A 16,710-nucleotide genomic window follows, 5' to 3' on the forward strand; every position below is an offset into this window, starting at 1 on the left:
AACTAGAGGAAGTATATTGCCATTAAAAGGCATAGTTCACCCAAAAATGAAAATTCTGTCAATTTTACTCACATTCAATTTACTCACACTCCATTTGTTCCAAACCTGTATGAATTCCATTACTCTGTTGAACACAAAAGAAGATATTCTGAAGAATGTTGATAACCAGAGAGTTGATGGGGCCCCACTGACCTCCATAGTAGCTATAAAAATAAATACTATGGAAGTCAATGGGGTCCATCAACTGTTTGGTAACCCATATTGTTCAAAATATATGTGTTTGTGTTCAGCAGAAGAAAGAAATTCATACAGGTTTGGAACAACTTGAAGGTGAGTAAATGATGACAGAATTGAAATTTTCAGGTTAACTATCCCTTTAAGGGTTTTCATAACTTAAGGGTTTCTTGCAACCACCTGCAGACATCTCTCTCAGTCCTGGCGCCCTGAAGGTGGAGGTCCACAAGTAATTTCCTTCATCATTAAGTGTATTGTTTGCAGGTTAACTGTGTGAATGCAGCTCTGTTGTAAAGGTCATAAGTTGCCGATCTAAAGATTCCCCACTGTTCAGAAAGTACATGGAACAAAACGGAGAAGGTGGTGGTTTGTGGAATGACTGCCCACCTCCAACTGCGCCCACTGTGCAGGCTTTTGTGCTTCCAGGTTAAATGTCTGACTATGGCAACAATCTCTATTATATTACTTTTGTTCTAAATCCCGAACTGCCTGTATTAAACTTTCATGCTCACCATTGTGTTATGCACATTAATGATATATCAACTCATGTGGCTTTTTAATGAGAGGTAAGCTTTTACTGTTGTAAAACAATATATGACTGACTATTTTTTTATTTTCCTGGTGGATAATAGACCAACAAAGTCAGACCCAGGTCACGTCTAGAGACCATATCAGTCTGCTTGACTTAGGGACCACAGAACGTGTTTTTGCGGTTAAAAAAGTTTGATGCAGGTCAGTGGAATGAAAAAAATGCAAGCTCTCTTGAGACATGTTTTTTTAAAGTTGAACTTGAGCACCACATTTTTAGAACGGCGTGTCATGCAAGTTCCTGTTAAATATGCGAGAAGTGAGCGCAATGGTCAAACAGGTCCATCTAATGCATGTTTGCACAGAAAAACAATGGAAAAGCACCACAGCATTCTGGACTACACTCAAATTAGTCACTAAAGCAACCTAGCAATTCATAGAAAATGTGAAAGCCTAGATCATAAATAAAGCGGGTGAACACAAAGTGTATTTTAAGCGATTGCTGAATAGAACTTTGTGGGAGCGGGACGAAAAAAACAGTCCCGCGCAGACCTCCTTAAACCTTAGGTGTGTATGTGTGTGTCCCAAATAAATAATAATAAAAAAAATGAATAAAGTTCAAAAGTCGGACTGTAAGCGAATGAGGCATGATTGCTATTCACACCTTTATTAAAATGGCTGTAATATGTTACCACAATAGTAGCCTACTTGATCTGTTTAAAATGATTTCATTGATATATGCAATGTAGACATTACGAGTATTCATTAAGAGTATTTAATTTGTATCCATAGGCCTACTCTGTGTAGCTGGCCCGCCATCTACTGGCTAAAAAAAAAATTGGCCTGCGGCCAAAGTTACTTGCTGACAGCTGGCCTAGATCATTACATTGTATGTAATCGAACACTTTGAATCAATTTACTGGAAATTATTTTGCAATATTTTAATTGCTTTTAATGCAAATGGAAATCCTATGAAACATTGATACAGTTATTTGCCTCTGTTCTTTAAATCATCAATCCTTGAGTAATGATCCTCAATAACTGGCTCAAGCACTCTGAAGTGTTTGTTCGAAATTCCTCAGGTGGATGCAGAGAGAGCCCAAAATATTTACAACATTCCTCATGCCATAATTGGAACAAAGAACCGTGTTTCCAAAGCTGCAGTCCTCTCTTCCTTTTTGAAGCAGTAATCACTCTACAGGGGTCAAGACAACAACTGCCCACACAAGAGACCAGGAGATCAAGGACATTGAAGACAGAAAGATTTCTTCACAAAACGTATAAACCGAAAAAGAAGAGAGATTGGATGAGACCGACAGACAGAAAGAAAGAGTGATAGCTGAGAAGGTATTTGAATGAACAAGCAGTCAAGTGTCTAGCATTCAAGTCACTGTGGCCCAGCATGTGACAAGAAACCTAACTACTCGTTCTTGGTACTCCAAGATGTACACATACACACACTTAGTAATTAATGTCTAATAATAAAGACATTAAATAAAATTTTAGTTCTTTAGACTATCTTACATTTGCGCTCTAAGGGCCACACCCTGTAGTTTAATACTGTTGTCATCACTCCTTTTCTGAATGATTAATGATTTACAGTTGGGATGAGTATGTTACTGAATTATGAACATTCAGTAACAATACACAAACTTGTCCTAAAAGGGACTTTTTGGAGATTTTTAATTTTGTGATTGGTTACAGCATTATTTTCAGCTGTGCATCCCAGTCTGATTCATTTGCTACCATTGGTTGTCCAATTCACCAGGTGTGTGAACTCACATCCTTGTTGTAGTCTATAGGCTACTTAGCCAAGGACGTAACCATGTCTTGAAGATTGGGGGGACCAAAGGTTTTCGTTCTTTGTTTTTGGGGGGTATTGGTCTTTTAAATTTAAAGATATTAAATAATTAAAGGATTAAAAGAACGATTAAAAGGAATAAAGGAATTTAAAGGAACAAAGAAAGCGATAATAGAACGGTAAAAGAAGTTCTGATCTAATTGTAGCCTAGTTGTGAAGTAATTAATTGAAACTATTTTTATTTAAACATATTTATTTAAAAATATGCACACATTTGCTCTTACTTGTAAGTCTATTCTGCCAAAGACATGGATCATGTAAATTATAGCATATTCTGGGAAATTCCATAAAAAAAACAAGTTAAGTTGTTTGCATCACTGTATATTACTGAGGGTTGGAATTCACACGTCTCCAGTGAACAATATGTCCCGCCTTCTTTGACTTGATTGGCCAATGGCCAAAATTTTTACATTGATGAGCGCTGTTAGACCTCTGAGGCAGGCCAGCTTAAAAATATAACTTTTTAAACTCTCATCCTAACAACAAACAGTGGTGAGTAATGGAGAGCAGCAGAGCACCAGAGCACCATTAAGAATATCAAGTACTGGGGGGGACAATTTGGTTATTTGGGGGTGACTCCCCTCAATGCCTTTGGTGGTTACGGCCCTGTATCACCAATTGTTACAGAAAACAAAGTACTTTAGTTACTAAACTAGGAATTACCTATTTGCTGATTGCCATTTATGTATTTCAGATCAATTTTCCATGAAGACATGGTAAAAAAAAAAAAAAATGTTAAAGGGATAGTTCGGCCAAAAATGATATTTAACCCATGATTTATTCACCCTCAAGACGTTCGAGATTCATATGTCAATCTTTTTTCAGACGAACACATTTTCAGTTATTTTAGAACGCTACGTAGACGCTTCCTACGCTACGTCCTACGTCATACGCCAGCATCCATCTCCGTGAACGCGCGTCGACCACTACCGGAAGCCAGTTATTTTCGTTTATAAAGTTTTAAATATGTATATTTTTACGACAAAACCGCACGGAGTAACCTTAGAAGGCCTTCGTTTATCCCCCTGGAGCCGGATGGATTACTTTTGTGAAGGTTGCATACACATTTTGGGACTTGAAGGAGGTGGACCACATTACTTCACATTATAACCACTGAAAGATCTAAGACATTTTCTAAAATAACTGAAAATGTGTTCGTCTGAAAAAAGATTGACATATACATCTCGAACGGCTTGAGGGTGAGAAAATCATGGGTTAAATATCATTTTTGGCCGAACTATCCCTTTAAAGGCTCTGCATACATAGCAGTTTACTTAGGCAGACCACTGAAATGGTTAAGCAGATCTCTTCCTAAAAGCTTATGCACTTCTCCGCCATCTGATACTGTGGTGTAGCAACAGATCTTCTGTATTGAGACGTGTACAAGTTAAACAGATCATTGGGTAAAGTCTAGGACGAGGACTTGGTTCTATTCATCGCTTGATGAATAGAATGAACTGGAATAGGATGGAGGCAGATCTGAATGTGAGCTTGCAGTCGATTGTAACGAAGGGCCGTGATTTAGTGGACTGAATGATTGGAGTGCTGTATACATCACCAGAGAGAAGTCTGACAATCTACCAGAAGATCAAGTTATCAAATTTCCATAAAAAAATTACAAGCTTATGTGATAGATTTTTTTAAATTAACCATAACTAACATTTTCAAATCAAAATCATTTATATGCTTTTGAAACCTAAATGTTTTCAAACACTTTGGTCAAAATCAGTCCATATGTGTCACTCTGAATCATCTCCGAATATAACAAAAGGGGAAATTAAACTAGACAGGGCTTGAATTTCGGTGCGGGATTGCGGGTATTGCGCATATTTTTTATCATTCCCGCAGGTCTCCCATTTATAATGCGGGAAATTCCCGCAAACATTGATTCACTTTAGCATGTAGGTTCAGGTTGTATTAGTAAATTAATCCACGCAGATGGAAAATCAAATCAGTCATTTTAAAACTGTCTGCGAGACGCAATTTCACAAACAGCGTGAGTGATTCAGCGGCGCTGCGTCTTCTATCTCGCGTCTCTCAAAATGGGTTGCACAATGCAATCGTTAAGCGCGCAGCAGGCGGCGGAAATACACTCTCGCGTTTCGGGAGTCGATCGGGCCAGCATTGCATCACGAGTAACTAAAGTTTACCATTTGCACGTCTTTTCAAGTCTCACCAGTTTAAACAGTCACGCGATTTTAAACTCTTCGGTACTTGCGCGCTGTCTGAGAGATGCTTTTTTCTCTGCACACATACATAGAGTAAATCAGCCTCACACACAGCTCGCGGGTAACAAAAGTTATTTTTCGTGGATTATAAATCGCTTTAACAGTCAAAAACATAAGAAAATGATGTCAATTTCGGTCTTGGAGAGTATCCTCTAATCTAAACACAGTCGGTTATGTCTTAAATAAGCATAAATCGCACGTGACCGTATAATGAAAACAGGATCCGTGCACTAGCTCTTAAAGGGACAGCAGCCATATGTGTCTGTCATTAATTTGTTTGTCAAAACAACAAAACATAGCTTTCATTTTAAGGAATCAGGATTAATAGCCTATTAATTTAATTTAGTCAGGACTAAAATACTACCCAGTGTTATTTTACATTTGATTAGGCTACTTTATTCAGTCTCTGTAGTATTTCTGAATAGCCTACTAGTTTTAGACCTAAGCAAAAACTTTTCTCTTTATTTCTCTTTATTGATATCTTTATTCTATTGTATTTATTTGTGCTACTTTTTTCAATTTAATTCAAAGATTGAAATCAAGCTTCCTTGAGTTGTGTAAATTCTTAAGAACAAAATGACCCCATTGTAAAAATGCAATGAGTAGGCTAAGCATACATTTAGGCGAGATAAATGTAATTAAAAAAAAAGTCTAAACTCCCCCCTCAAATTAAAAATTCCCCCCCATAAGAATCACCTAAGGGGGGATTTCCCCCCCATTTTCCAAAATGAAATTCAGGCCCTGCTAGACATATCTAAATTAAAAAAACTCATGATTTTGAGTAAACAAGAAATCCAGAGTTTGTTTCTGCCTAGTAACAGTAGGGTTTGCTGGATTATACATATGAAGAACCAATCATATTGTAGGAAAATTATGTAATGTATCATGTCACCTTTGCCATGCTCTTATTCTATAAAAACTGTTGTATTCTTTTTGCTGGTGGGATTCTCTCTGAAATTGGTCTGAGATCCTCCGGCCATGATTAAAACATAAGGCATTGTCTGTAGTCTGTCTGGCTACTGCTGCGCAGCAGGTTAGTGGAACACTAGAGACCTTATTCCCAAGTGCTAGTGTCCGTAGGGGTCAAGACGTTGACCGATGTCGATTAGGAGACGCGCTTGAGGATAAATATTATTGAAGAGGTCCTGAGAGGACCCAGGTTAAACTTAAATCAGGTGCGTAGGGAAAAATCTGCCACACTTACAAAAAACAACCATATGAAAGGATAAATCGTTCACAACAAGATCGATTAAATGCATTTCGAAAATTGATTTCCATTTCATGCTCACATTAAAACTTCTAGATAGCTTGGGAAGGATGAGCAGACCAAGGAAAGGCAGACTGATTTTTTTCTTCTTCTATGCGTGAATTATGCTACAGGGCTTAACCATTGGAATGTCATCACAAGTCCTGGCGTGTCTATGATTATGAAATAGCCAATCACTTCTTCTATGGAGCGATAAAAACGACTTGCAGAGCACATTACATTACATACTTCAGTGGCATGTACCATAAAGCGATTTAAATTACTAGCCATAGCCAGTCCATTTAGAGGCTGACTGAAATAATCGAGTAATTATAGTTTGAGTTGGGCGGGAGTGGAAGCAGTACAGTCTGGGGAAACTGACTCACTAAGACAGATCAGCCCAGGCTGTCTAAGCATTCACTCTCTCTCATACAACACACAATTTCAGACCTAGGGCCCCAGAAGTCTTGCTAGAAGCATCTTCATATAAAGCCAAACATAGTTCTCTCACACTCTTAAGAGTCAGCTCTTCTCATTTAAATACTTGCACATTGGAAATAAAACATGTTCAATGAGACATCACATGGATACAATATAACACAGACAGCCCATGGTACAAATTCTGATGCCAACAGACGCTGTATCTACCAACAAAACACACACTGTTCATGTGAAAGCAAGTCACATTCGCTGACAGCTGTGCCACAAAAAGCAGAAAATTCAGTCTTTAGAAAGAGGTACTAATTTAGACACATGAGGATGTTAAACCTGCTTACGTCAACAGAATAAAGGTAAAGCACTATCAACTGCATCTGAGCTTAAATGAGAAGCATTTAAAAATGGCAACAAAAAGAGCTCAAACAGACATCTAAATTGAGGAGAGAAGAAAAAAAAGACAGAGGAGATAGTGTTTCGGAGCCAGGAAGTCAATCTCAGCCAACCATTAAAAAAAAATGTTGCCATTGATTAGCTTGTTTACATTTTATTGAGCCTTGTCTCATAATGTGTTGTACCATCCATTAAAAGCACATCAGAAAGTGAGAAGCCTTCCACTGTCCTTAAATTAGCACTTTATGGAAACATCTAGAAGAACAAGCAGTCCATTAGATCTGCACAGTCAATTAGCTGGCAAAAGTCAGGGACCCATGCTTTTACTACACAACTTGACCTTACAATACGACACATGGGAAGTCGCTGAATTACTTGAAGTCCTTCGAATGTGCAGTACAACAGTGCAGGAGAGATATGAGTTGTATATGTTGGATTAACATGGATTAAAAAAGGACCTGGGCCAAGTTGTTTAAAAGTAATCTGATCAGATTTCGGATATTGGATTTATTTAATCTTGAAAATGGGTTGATAAAAAAAATAAAATAAAGATTCTGAAATCGGATTAGATCACATAATCTAATTTATGTTTTGGTCTGGATCAAAACCTTCAGTACGTGTTGTTTAAAACTTTTTAGTAGGATTGGGATAACTTTGGTCCAAAAATATCAGGATTATCCTGATCACAACAGAAGGGGTGGATTCAGGTTAGATTTCAGGAACAAAGTGTAATTAATCTTTCAAATTGGTTAAATAATACAATGAATCATGTAGTATAAATATTTATTTATATTTTGCACTTAATATTTGTTTAACCGTTACAGTGATAAAGTAGTACACATTAGGTTCCCTATAAAGTCTTTCAATACAGAACAGAAAAACTGTCCCCATTTTTTCTTTTGTCCCCATAAAATAATTCCCCAAACACCTGCCAATATCAAGAAAAAAAAAAGTTCAGCAGTTTTTAACACTGTGTATTAATTACAATTACACAAGATGAGATGAACCAGTCAAAATACGGCATATTTTATTGCATGTATATTTGTGTTGAAACAATTATCTTTCAATGCTTTTGCGTTCCCTCACAAATGTTTTTAGTCTCAAAAAGAATTTCCTTTGCCATCTCATATTTTTCCATCACAGTGTCCCTTTAGGGTAGGGGTCTGACTGTTTAAAGGAATTTTAAAATGAAAGGGGATGTTTGCATTGTTTTATTGTGCCATTCTCTTCAAATAAAATCACTTAAAGGAACCCCACATTAACTTTTCTAACGGTTGTTCTTACATAGCTAGTCTATATTGTGATCTGTGAAGATCCCATTTAGAGGACTGGTAACCCAGATTTGGCAATCTGAAAAAATGCGTATCTGGTTCTGGGTGATCCAATCCAATTTTGCTTTAAAAAACAACAACACAAAAGTAAGATGGATTACCTGATCCTGGAAAGCAAAACCTTGGATATCCAAATCCAGATTATTCTGATCCAGACAGAGGGTCATTTGAAGGGATACGGGATTTACTATGTTCTTGTGGGTCAATCTAAAAGAATTCAAATTCTGCACAAAAAAAATTATACAATGCGATACAGTATTTTTATAGTATATATATATATATATATATTCTTTTTTTTTTTTTTTACTTACATATATATATATATAAACATCAGTTTATGTAGACTGGATTGGAATTAGAATTAGATTTTTTCATGCTTAATTGCCATGAAAAAAGTCACAATCCCTAAAATTTTCTTAATTTTTGTCTTAATTCTTTTTTTTAACTCTTTAAATTCTTCCCTGCTAGAAAACTTCCAAGCAATATGAAATAGCAGTGTTTGGTTTTCGGCATCACTGTGTACACAATTCATCCATGCATGTTTAATGTTTTTTTTTTTTTTTTAGCTTGTAATCTTTAATCAAAAGGACAAAAACCAGGTGAAACAACAGACTTCTCTCTGGTGGCAAATTTAGTTCGCTTAAACGCATTCAATTTCATACAAGCGAATGCATACTCGCATTCAGATACGCTTCCATCCAATTAATAGCCAATGGATAGAACCTTACATTTTCTTTTTCGATAACCCATTTAACACTAGTCTGGCTCCGCCCTCCTACGTATTTCCGCTCAATTCTCATTTTCCTTCAGTACGTTGTCTGGGTTCGCGGTATATTCTTGGGTTTTCTCCAGGCCAATTTTTTGCCGGTCCAATCAGCGAACATTAGCTCTACTCTTGTTCTGTACTTGCCATATATAATAAAGAACACAGCTCCTTATGATTTTAGGTGCACTGTCTTATGCGGCTGGTGTAAAAGAACCACATACAATGACCAATGTTATAACTAAACATGAAAATATGACCAAGGCCATGAATTCAGGCTGTGCTCGTAATGTCACCTCATTCTGTAAATGAGAGTCCCACCAGAGGGTGTGAGAATGTCATTATCAATGTGTCCCACACACCACCCTGCTAGCACCAAAATTAGCATCACACAGTTCCACTATCTTAACAACATGTAAAACACAAACTGGTCGCCAAGTAACAGGAAATGGGTTCAATTAGTGAACTGGTGCTTGACTTGTATCAACATAGTTGACATGCAGGTTAACTATGAGGAAAGTAAGTGGAAAAGGCACCCTTAAATTTACTGTCCACATTATGCTCTCTAGTCTACATTCTGTGTACTTGCTCAAGAGTCAAGACATTGTAAATCATTTGACCTTTAGGTAGCCTAACTGTCATTGAAAAAAAGATCTTCACCATAAACAGTATTAAGTCATAACATAGATGCTGCTGTCATATTGGTAGGAAAGGCTAAAAAATAACTGAATGAGATTAAATATACGCAATTAAATATAAACTAAAGCTGAACCAACTAGCCTAATCGAACATACTTCTCATAACACATACTTTTCTAAAATGTCAACCACTTCTGACAGAGAAATGCTGACCTTTAACTGAAATCTGTGGTTTGCAAATTTAGCTCAAGCTGGTTAAAAAGTTGAAACTCCACAAGAAAAAACTGTTCATTTGGTTCATTCTTTATATGCAACTTTTAACTAATTTCTCCCATAACTTTGTCCATTAAAAACAAATGTGCAACCAAGCTCTGACGCAGAAATGCAATGTAAGAAAAGGTAAAATGATCACATTTAAATGGAAAACAAAATGCCAATGTTTTGAGGAGAAGTTAAAAGCCTGGGTTACTTCCTTAAATACAATGGACAGCAACAACAGAACACAGTGTAAACGTTTCGTTTGGTTTGTTTTCAAATAAAGAGCATTATTCATTATTCTCCAATATCCGCCTGCTCTCTCCGGGACTCCTGCAGGGAGCCCTGTGAGAAGAATACTAACTAAAACTTTCTCTAAACCGCTACTGAGCACCTACTTTCCCAGCCTGACAACTTGAATGGAAGATTGCCTGGCAAGTCTCTAAAGTGAAAAGTTGAAGGAACAAGGAGAACAGGCTCTCCGGGCACCTTTGAACCCAAATGTCACATTAGCCCGGGAGCCTCCTGTACGGTTAATGGAGACTTACCGGAGCGTTGGTCCAATGCAGTTAGTGTCTGTGCTCTCAATCTCACGCAGGATTCGCTCGTGCTCTGCCGCTGTCTCCGCGCTCGCCATCTTCCATATCCTCGCGACGCGCTCGAGAAAAAACACACACAGCGCCCAGAGTCAGAGGGGGGAAAATACTGGAGCTTTTACTTCCGGTATTACTGTTCAACTGTTAATTAATTTCAAAACAAGTTTTTTATTAAACAAACAACAACAAAAAATCGTGTCTGTAATACTTTAATGAGGACATATGGAGGAGACATTTAACTTAATTTAAAAAGTGTTTTTTATATATATAAAATAATTAACTTTTTTAACTTGTCACAGAATATATGATGAAAATAAAGCCAGAATTGTATATATTATATTAATATATATACATAAAATTAATAAGTGAATATATTATACTATATGAGAATTTAGATGCTGCTAATTATTACAACTCTGTAGCACTGTAAAAGTGTTGCATCAACTAAAACTGCATTGCAAGACAGCGACATCTAATGCTTCTTCGTGTACAAAACAAACCAGCATTCACTTGTAAGTGCCAGCGTTGTGTTAATGGGTATTAATAGTGTTTAATCATGACATGGTAATAATTCGGGCATTAAAATATAAAGATTAAAAATAATACTTATTGCAATTGAATCATTATCACAGCCTCTATCGTAAAAGCACATATTTTTATCATTAGGCTTTCATATAAATCAAATATTTTCGGTTATCAGTCTTTGTGGCTGTCATTAATTTATGAATAATTATCGATGTCCATAGCAACACTCTATAACTGACCACTCATCCGCGAAACAAACTAAACAAATAAAATAAAAAACAAATAAAAAAAACTCATCGGTATTTCATATCCATGTATTACTTTATTTGGTAAATAGCCATGTACTGAGTGAGGTAATGCAAAAACAGGGTAGGAGTCAGGACCCCGGGCTATATTATTTTATTATCAGACTAAAGATTCTTCAAATCATGTAAGGGTACATGATTTTAAAACATGATTCCGATTTATTTCTCCATAGATAAAACTTTTTCATTAAAACAACAGCAATACCTGTGCTTATTTTTATGTTGTTGTTTTATTTATGATTGCGATTTATTTTTCTATATCTAAATCTTTTCTTTAAAACAACAGCAATGCCTGTGCTTATTTATTTTTTTGTATTTATTTATTTGTGTTCTTTCTTGATTTGTTATTTACTTAATTGTTGTTTACATTGTTTCGTGTTCAGTCTCCTGCACTATGTTGAGTCTGAAGTGAAATCCTGTTGCGCTTCTTTTCCGCACAGCACGGGTGGGTGAGTGTCGGCAGAGAAGGAGAAGGAGTCCAAACAGAGCCAGTCCAAACACCAGAGACCAAGAACACCCGGAAGATTGTACCTCAGACGCCAGAAATCGGTAAGAAACTCGATATTTGAAATATCAATAATTAAATAATGCAAGAAGCGATGTTGAAACTACTACGAAGCATGACGGAAACTTTAAAAAGTTAGTCGGCTGGACGGTATAGCCTAATGGGTTTGTGTGGCACTGAGTCTCAAAGTTGTAAACAGAAGTTTCCTGTTTTTATATTTAAACGAGTGAAATTAAAATCTCACCTAAAAAATAGTAATTAGGGTTGCCATCATGGTAAGAAACTCGACAAACACGACAACTAGTTGGCTGTTTGCGAAGCGTTTTAAAGCTTGGTCTTGGGAATACTGGGGTTTATTGTTATGTTTATTGTAGTTCAGGTGGGTGTACGATAAAGCAGATAGTTCTCTGAAGTCAGCTCTGAGAAATGTGTCTGTGTCAGTTTACAGTATAAACGATCGCGGCGGGAAAGCCCGTCTGAGTTTAGACCATAACACTGTTTGGTGTGGTGTTGGTGTCTCAAGAGTGAGATGCTGCGCAACAGTGTTGCTTGTATTATTAATCATGAGGAGTTGCACTGTTTGCCTCATCTTCAGCAGTAGCTTAAGAGGTTATGGCTGATCCCTTATCTGCTCTTATTTGATCTGTTTGAAGATAAGCTAATTCATAATGTGGAATACATATGCAGTTATGTCAAATAAAGTTAGTACAATAACCGATGAAACAGCAAACTTAGACATGTGCATAAATGAAAATCAACTTTTTTTTTTTTACTTAGTGTTCAATCATGGCACAAATGTTCACTATCTCTGACAACGAGTCAGAGACAACAGAAGAACTTGAGGACTCTGGCCAGACAGAACATAACAGTGGATCGTCAGAGAGCAAGCAGCACCTCACTGTATCTGATAGGCTTAAAGGTGAGTCAGTCTCAAGGGCCTGTGGGATAGTTATAAGAACACACGTCATTTCTGCTGTATCCTGGAAACACGTCACTGCACATTTACAAGACAAGTGAATCTCAAACATGAATCTGTGTGAATCTCAATACTATTTTTTTCTCTGAATAATCTCTGTGTTGGCATTGGTTTTAGCTTTAAAGATGATTTATTTTACATGAAGAAATGCTTTAAATGAATTCCAATGTGAGGTCTGATCTGATCAGACAAGGGTCATTCAATATCAGATGTCATTGTAGGAGAGCGACTGGGAAGACAGAGAAATCTCTCGATGAATGAGGATCTGCTGGAGACCGGGGCACCAGATGAAGACGATTTCAGGCCTAGATCTAGATCTCGCTCTGCTCCTCCTGCTTTGTGGGCAGCTAAGAAATATGGCCGACAGCTAAGGAGAATGAGTGATGAGTTTGACATCCTCCTTGATAAAGGGGTAAGAAAACAATTATTTGCCATATAGGAGCAGAGGAGGGATTGGACAATCTGAGAAGTATACCCTAGTTCTATTAAAGGGATAGTTCACCCAAAAATGAAATTTCTGTCAGTAATTACTCACCCTCATGTTGTTCTAACCCCGTAAGACGTTCATTCATCTTCAGAACACAAATTAAGATATTTTTGATGAAATCTGAGAGCTGTCTCACTCCTTCATAGGCTGCTAGGTAATTGCATCTGCTGGCCCAGAAAAGTTAGTAAAGACATCTTTAAAATAGTCCAAGTGACTACAGTGGATCAACCTAAAGTTTATCAAGCGACGAGAATACTTTTTGAGCGTAAAAAGAAATAGCGACTTAATTCAACTATTCATTTTCTTCTGTGTGGGCCTCTGACGTGAGTTCACTAGACGCATGCGTGAGAACTGAAGATGATGCTCATGATCATTTGATGGGAAAGTGTGAAAGGTAAGCCATTCATTTTATGGCATTGGTAAGGCACTTTTACGTTTTCTCGTTGGTTTCTCACAATTCGGACATCCAGGAAATGCACACTTTAGAACCATTTTAAACACTACATCGAGACCCATCTGCGTCACCTTCTCAGTTCTCGCGCATGCGTCGTGACGCTCTCGTGAACTCACGTCAGAGGCCCACATGGAAGAAAAGGAATAATTGAATAAAGTCGTTATTTTTGTTTGTTTTTTGCGCACAAAAAGTATTCTCATCGCTTGATAAACTTATGGTTGAGCCATTGTAGTCACTTGGACTATTTTAACGATGTCTTTACTAACTTTTCTGGGCCAGCAAATGCAATTTGAAGAAGTGAGACAGCTCTCAGATTTTATCAAAAATATCTTACGTCTTACAGGGTTGGAACAACATGAGGGTGAGTAATTACTGACAGAATCTTCATTTTTGGTTGAACTAACCCTTTAAGAATAGTGAACATGCAAGGTAAACTAAAATTATGTTTAACCTACTTATTTTACCATAAAATAGATCAAAATGTTTTTCTTATCTCTTAAATCTCTTACAGATGAAGAGGGTGAAGAGCGCAGGAACAGCACGCCAGATGCGGCAATCACCCAGCTGGTTGGCCTTCCTTTGGAGTCACAAAGAGTCTGATGCTGAGTCGCGCCCTGCTGAGTGATTGACAGTGAATGAATGATGGAAGAAGAGAGAAAAAAAGAACTACTGTACATAACAATTGGTGGCAGAAGAAAAGGATGCACTGCTTAGAAGAGAAGGAACAATTCTATTGACTTTGCATGAACTGCACTGGGACCCTTGACTGTTGAAAAGCATGAACTGTATCTGACTGGCATGTGCTATCTGCTATGCCACAAAGAAAACAAAAATGGAGAATCTCCTTTGCCTTTTCTTAAGCTCTGGGAATATTTTGCAGTTAATTTCGTGAATGTGAGCTGGATATCAGCTTGTTCAAAACAGACTTTCAGTCGCTCTGCCATATCGGCTTTTAGGTTCAGATGAAATACTTTTTAACAAAAGCACATCAAAAGAAGTCAAAGATATTTTATACTACATAAATTGTTAAAGAATATATTAACCAATTTTTCTGTACAAAATCTTTTTATCTGTAAAGAGACTTCGGACACTTAGAAGAGCCCTTCTGTTTTATTACCATCTCTGAGTCATAAAAATCTCTTGGAATCATCTGCAACCAACAATACCAATAAGTACAAGAGCCCAAAAAACAAGACTGGGTCTGAATACTCATGAGAGCAAGAACAGAGGACACCATCATAACTGGTATTACTTGAAAAATAAAAAAATTCAATGCCTTGTAACTTTTTTTAATTAGTTTAAAAAAAAAATGTATTGTTATTTTTGTTGTTTGTAACAAGTATAGCCTAATAAAAACTCTAATAAACCACTTTAAGCAAAGGTTCCTCTTACTTAGTTAGCAGCACTAGTGTAAATCATAAGTACTGTTCTTCATGGTAGTTGTATTGGTGCTATATATCAAAATGTCTTTGTTTCCAAATCTGGTTTAATATACTGTTTGCATCAAAACATCTCTTTTGCAATACCATTTTATATTTGTATTTTAAAAAAAATGCAGTAGCAAACCAAGCATGAAATAAAGAGACATGTAGGTTATACTGTTGGATGTAAATAGTACATCTTGGAATTTCACTGAGTCGTTGAAAATCCATTGAAGGATTTATCATTGTGTTGTCTTTGTTAAGACACTTGTGTTGGATCCCAGCAGAACTTCTCCCCACAATCAAGAGCAGAGAGCCTTTCCATATCCTTCTCGCTAATCTCAAAGTCAAACAGACGCCCATTCTCCTCCACACGGTCTGGCTGACATGATTTTGGCAGTACTGGAATGTTCTGTTGTACAGCCCACCTCAGCAACACTTGAGCTGGTGTCCTCCCATACTCTTTAGCTAAATCCAGAACCACGTGGTCTGATAACAGAAGCCCTGTTCCAAGAGATGAGTATGCTTGAAAACACACCCCTCTTTCCTTACAAAGTGTCCTAAGGTCCTTTTGGACCAGCTTTGGGTGGAACTCTACCTGAAGAACTGCTGGGGGCACTTTACAGCTCTTCAGCAGCTCCTGCATGTGTGCTACTGTGTAATTCGACACCCCAATGGCCCAAAATTTTCCTTCTGAGTAGAACTCCTCCAAAACTGTCCAGCTTTCATCACGGTTTTCGGGGTTTCGTTTATCCCCCACTTGCAGCCCCTGCGTACCTGGCCAATGAATAAGATATAGGTCAATGTAGCCCAATCCCAATTGATCCAGGCTCCTCAGGCAACCATCCCTTGCTTTGGTGCCCTGGTCTTTGGGACCCAGTTTACTAGTAATGAATACATCTTCTCGTGAGAGGCCATGCTTGGGCAGAAGGCAACGGAGGGCATGTCCTACATGTGCCTCATTACGGTACACTGCAGCAGTGTCAAAGGCACGGTAACCAGCTGTCAAAGCAGCGTCCACAGCATTGTAAGTGTCCTCTTGACCCTGCAAACGGAAAGTGCCCAGTCCCAATAGAGGCATCCGAGTCCCAGTGTTGAGAAGCACAGATGGCTGAGGGTCAGTCATTATGAAAGGGGGAAGCCTTGCTTTGGAGACTATGAAAACTGTAGTGCATAAAGATGACGTAATGAAACACCCATTAGATTAAATCCAGAGATTAAAAATAATAGATTTTGTAATCTACATGTAAGTTACTGTTAAGATAAAATGATAATAATACAGAGACAAAAACTCACCCTGCAGGTTTTTTGAAAATGAAAAGACAAACAGTCGCCAGTGACTTCAACACGGTCAAGGTCCAGTGATCAGTTCCATGTAAATAACAATGCTAATTTATCTACGTACTACCTGTAAAATATGTAGGAGATAAAATTTTCTGCTAGAGTATTATCTTCGTCAGGTGCTGTTTTACAACTTGCTCAACCTAACATGATCATGTGACAATAGAGGGGCGGAACATATTGCTGTG

At 37.5% G+C, this 16,710-nt stretch overlaps 3 protein-coding genes across 10 annotated transcripts in view; 1 reads left to right on the forward strand and 2 right to left on the reverse strand.

Moving 5' to 3' along the window:
* exoc6b (exocyst complex component 6B) overlaps positions 1–10,649 on the reverse strand; it is a 94,472-nt gene extending 83,823 nt beyond the window's left edge. For 6 of the 7 annotated variants that reach the window (XM_081358862.1, XM_081358866.1, XM_081358861.1 and 3 more), the window contains exon 1: positions 10,461–10,594. In XM_081358862.1, the coding sequence (XP_081214988.1) occupies positions 10,461–10,549 (89 nt within the window). In that variant the 5' untranslated portion in view covers positions 10,550–10,594. Of the gene's footprint in view, positions 1–10,460 lie in introns of all 7 variants that reach the window. The other variant, XM_081358863.1, reaches the window with a different exon arrangement.
* Positions 10,650–11,743: 1,094 nt separating this feature from the next.
* On the forward strand, positions 11,744–15,369 carry badb (BCL2 associated agonist of cell death b). The gene is made up of 4 exons (XM_081358868.1): positions 11,744–11,887; positions 12,621–12,762; positions 13,041–13,231; positions 14,272–15,369. The coding sequence occupies exons 2-4, from the start codon at positions 12,630–12,632 to the stop codon at positions 14,383–14,385; spliced, it is 438 nt and encodes a 145-aa protein (XP_081214994.1). The 5' UTR covers positions 11,744–11,887; positions 12,621–12,629; the 3' UTR covers positions 14,386–15,369.
* LOC308686832 (glyoxal reductase) lies at positions 12,935–16,692 on the reverse strand. 2 transcript variants are annotated; one of them, XR_014029645.1, is made up of 4 exons: positions 16,478–16,692; positions 15,379–16,345; positions 14,270–14,374; positions 12,935–13,219 (listed from the first exon to the last, which is right to left on the reverse strand). XR_014029645.1 is itself a non-coding variant. In XM_081358867.1 (2 exons), the coding sequence occupies exon 2, from the start codon at positions 16,305–16,307 to the stop codon at positions 15,441–15,443; it is 867 nt and encodes a 288-aa protein (XP_081214993.1). In that variant the 5' UTR covers positions 16,308–16,345; positions 16,478–16,692; the 3' UTR covers positions 15,323–15,440. The 2 variants fall into 2 exon arrangements, 1 of the variants encoding a protein (XP_081214993.1); XM_081358867.1 differs by lacking the exons at positions 12,935–13,219; positions 14,270–14,374 and having other exon boundaries at positions 15,323–16,345.
* Between the last annotated feature and the right edge of the window lie 18 nt (positions 16,693–16,710).

This window comes from Scardinius erythrophthalmus (genome assembly GCF_964197995.2).
Source record: "Scardinius erythrophthalmus genome assembly, chromosome: 2".
Taxonomy (NCBI): Eukaryota; Metazoa; Chordata; class Actinopteri; order Cypriniformes; family Leuciscidae; genus Scardinius; species Scardinius erythrophthalmus.

Coding starts and splice junctions, on each gene's coding strand:
- badb (XM_081358868.1), top strand. CDS start 12,630: ATGGCACAAATGTTCACTATCTCTGACAACGAGTCAGAGACAACAGAA. Junction 12,763..13,040: donor TGTATCTGATAGGCTTAAAG/GTGAGTCAGTCT, acceptor ATGTCATTGTAG/GAGAGCGACTGGGAAGACAG. Junction 13,232..14,271: donor ACATCCTCCTTGATAAAGGG/GTAAGAAAACAA, acceptor AATCTCTTACAG/ATGAAGAGGGTGAAGAGCGC.
- LOC308686832 (XM_081358867.1), bottom strand. CDS start 16,307: ATGACTGACCCTCAGCCATCTGTGCTTCTCAACACTGGGACTCGGATG.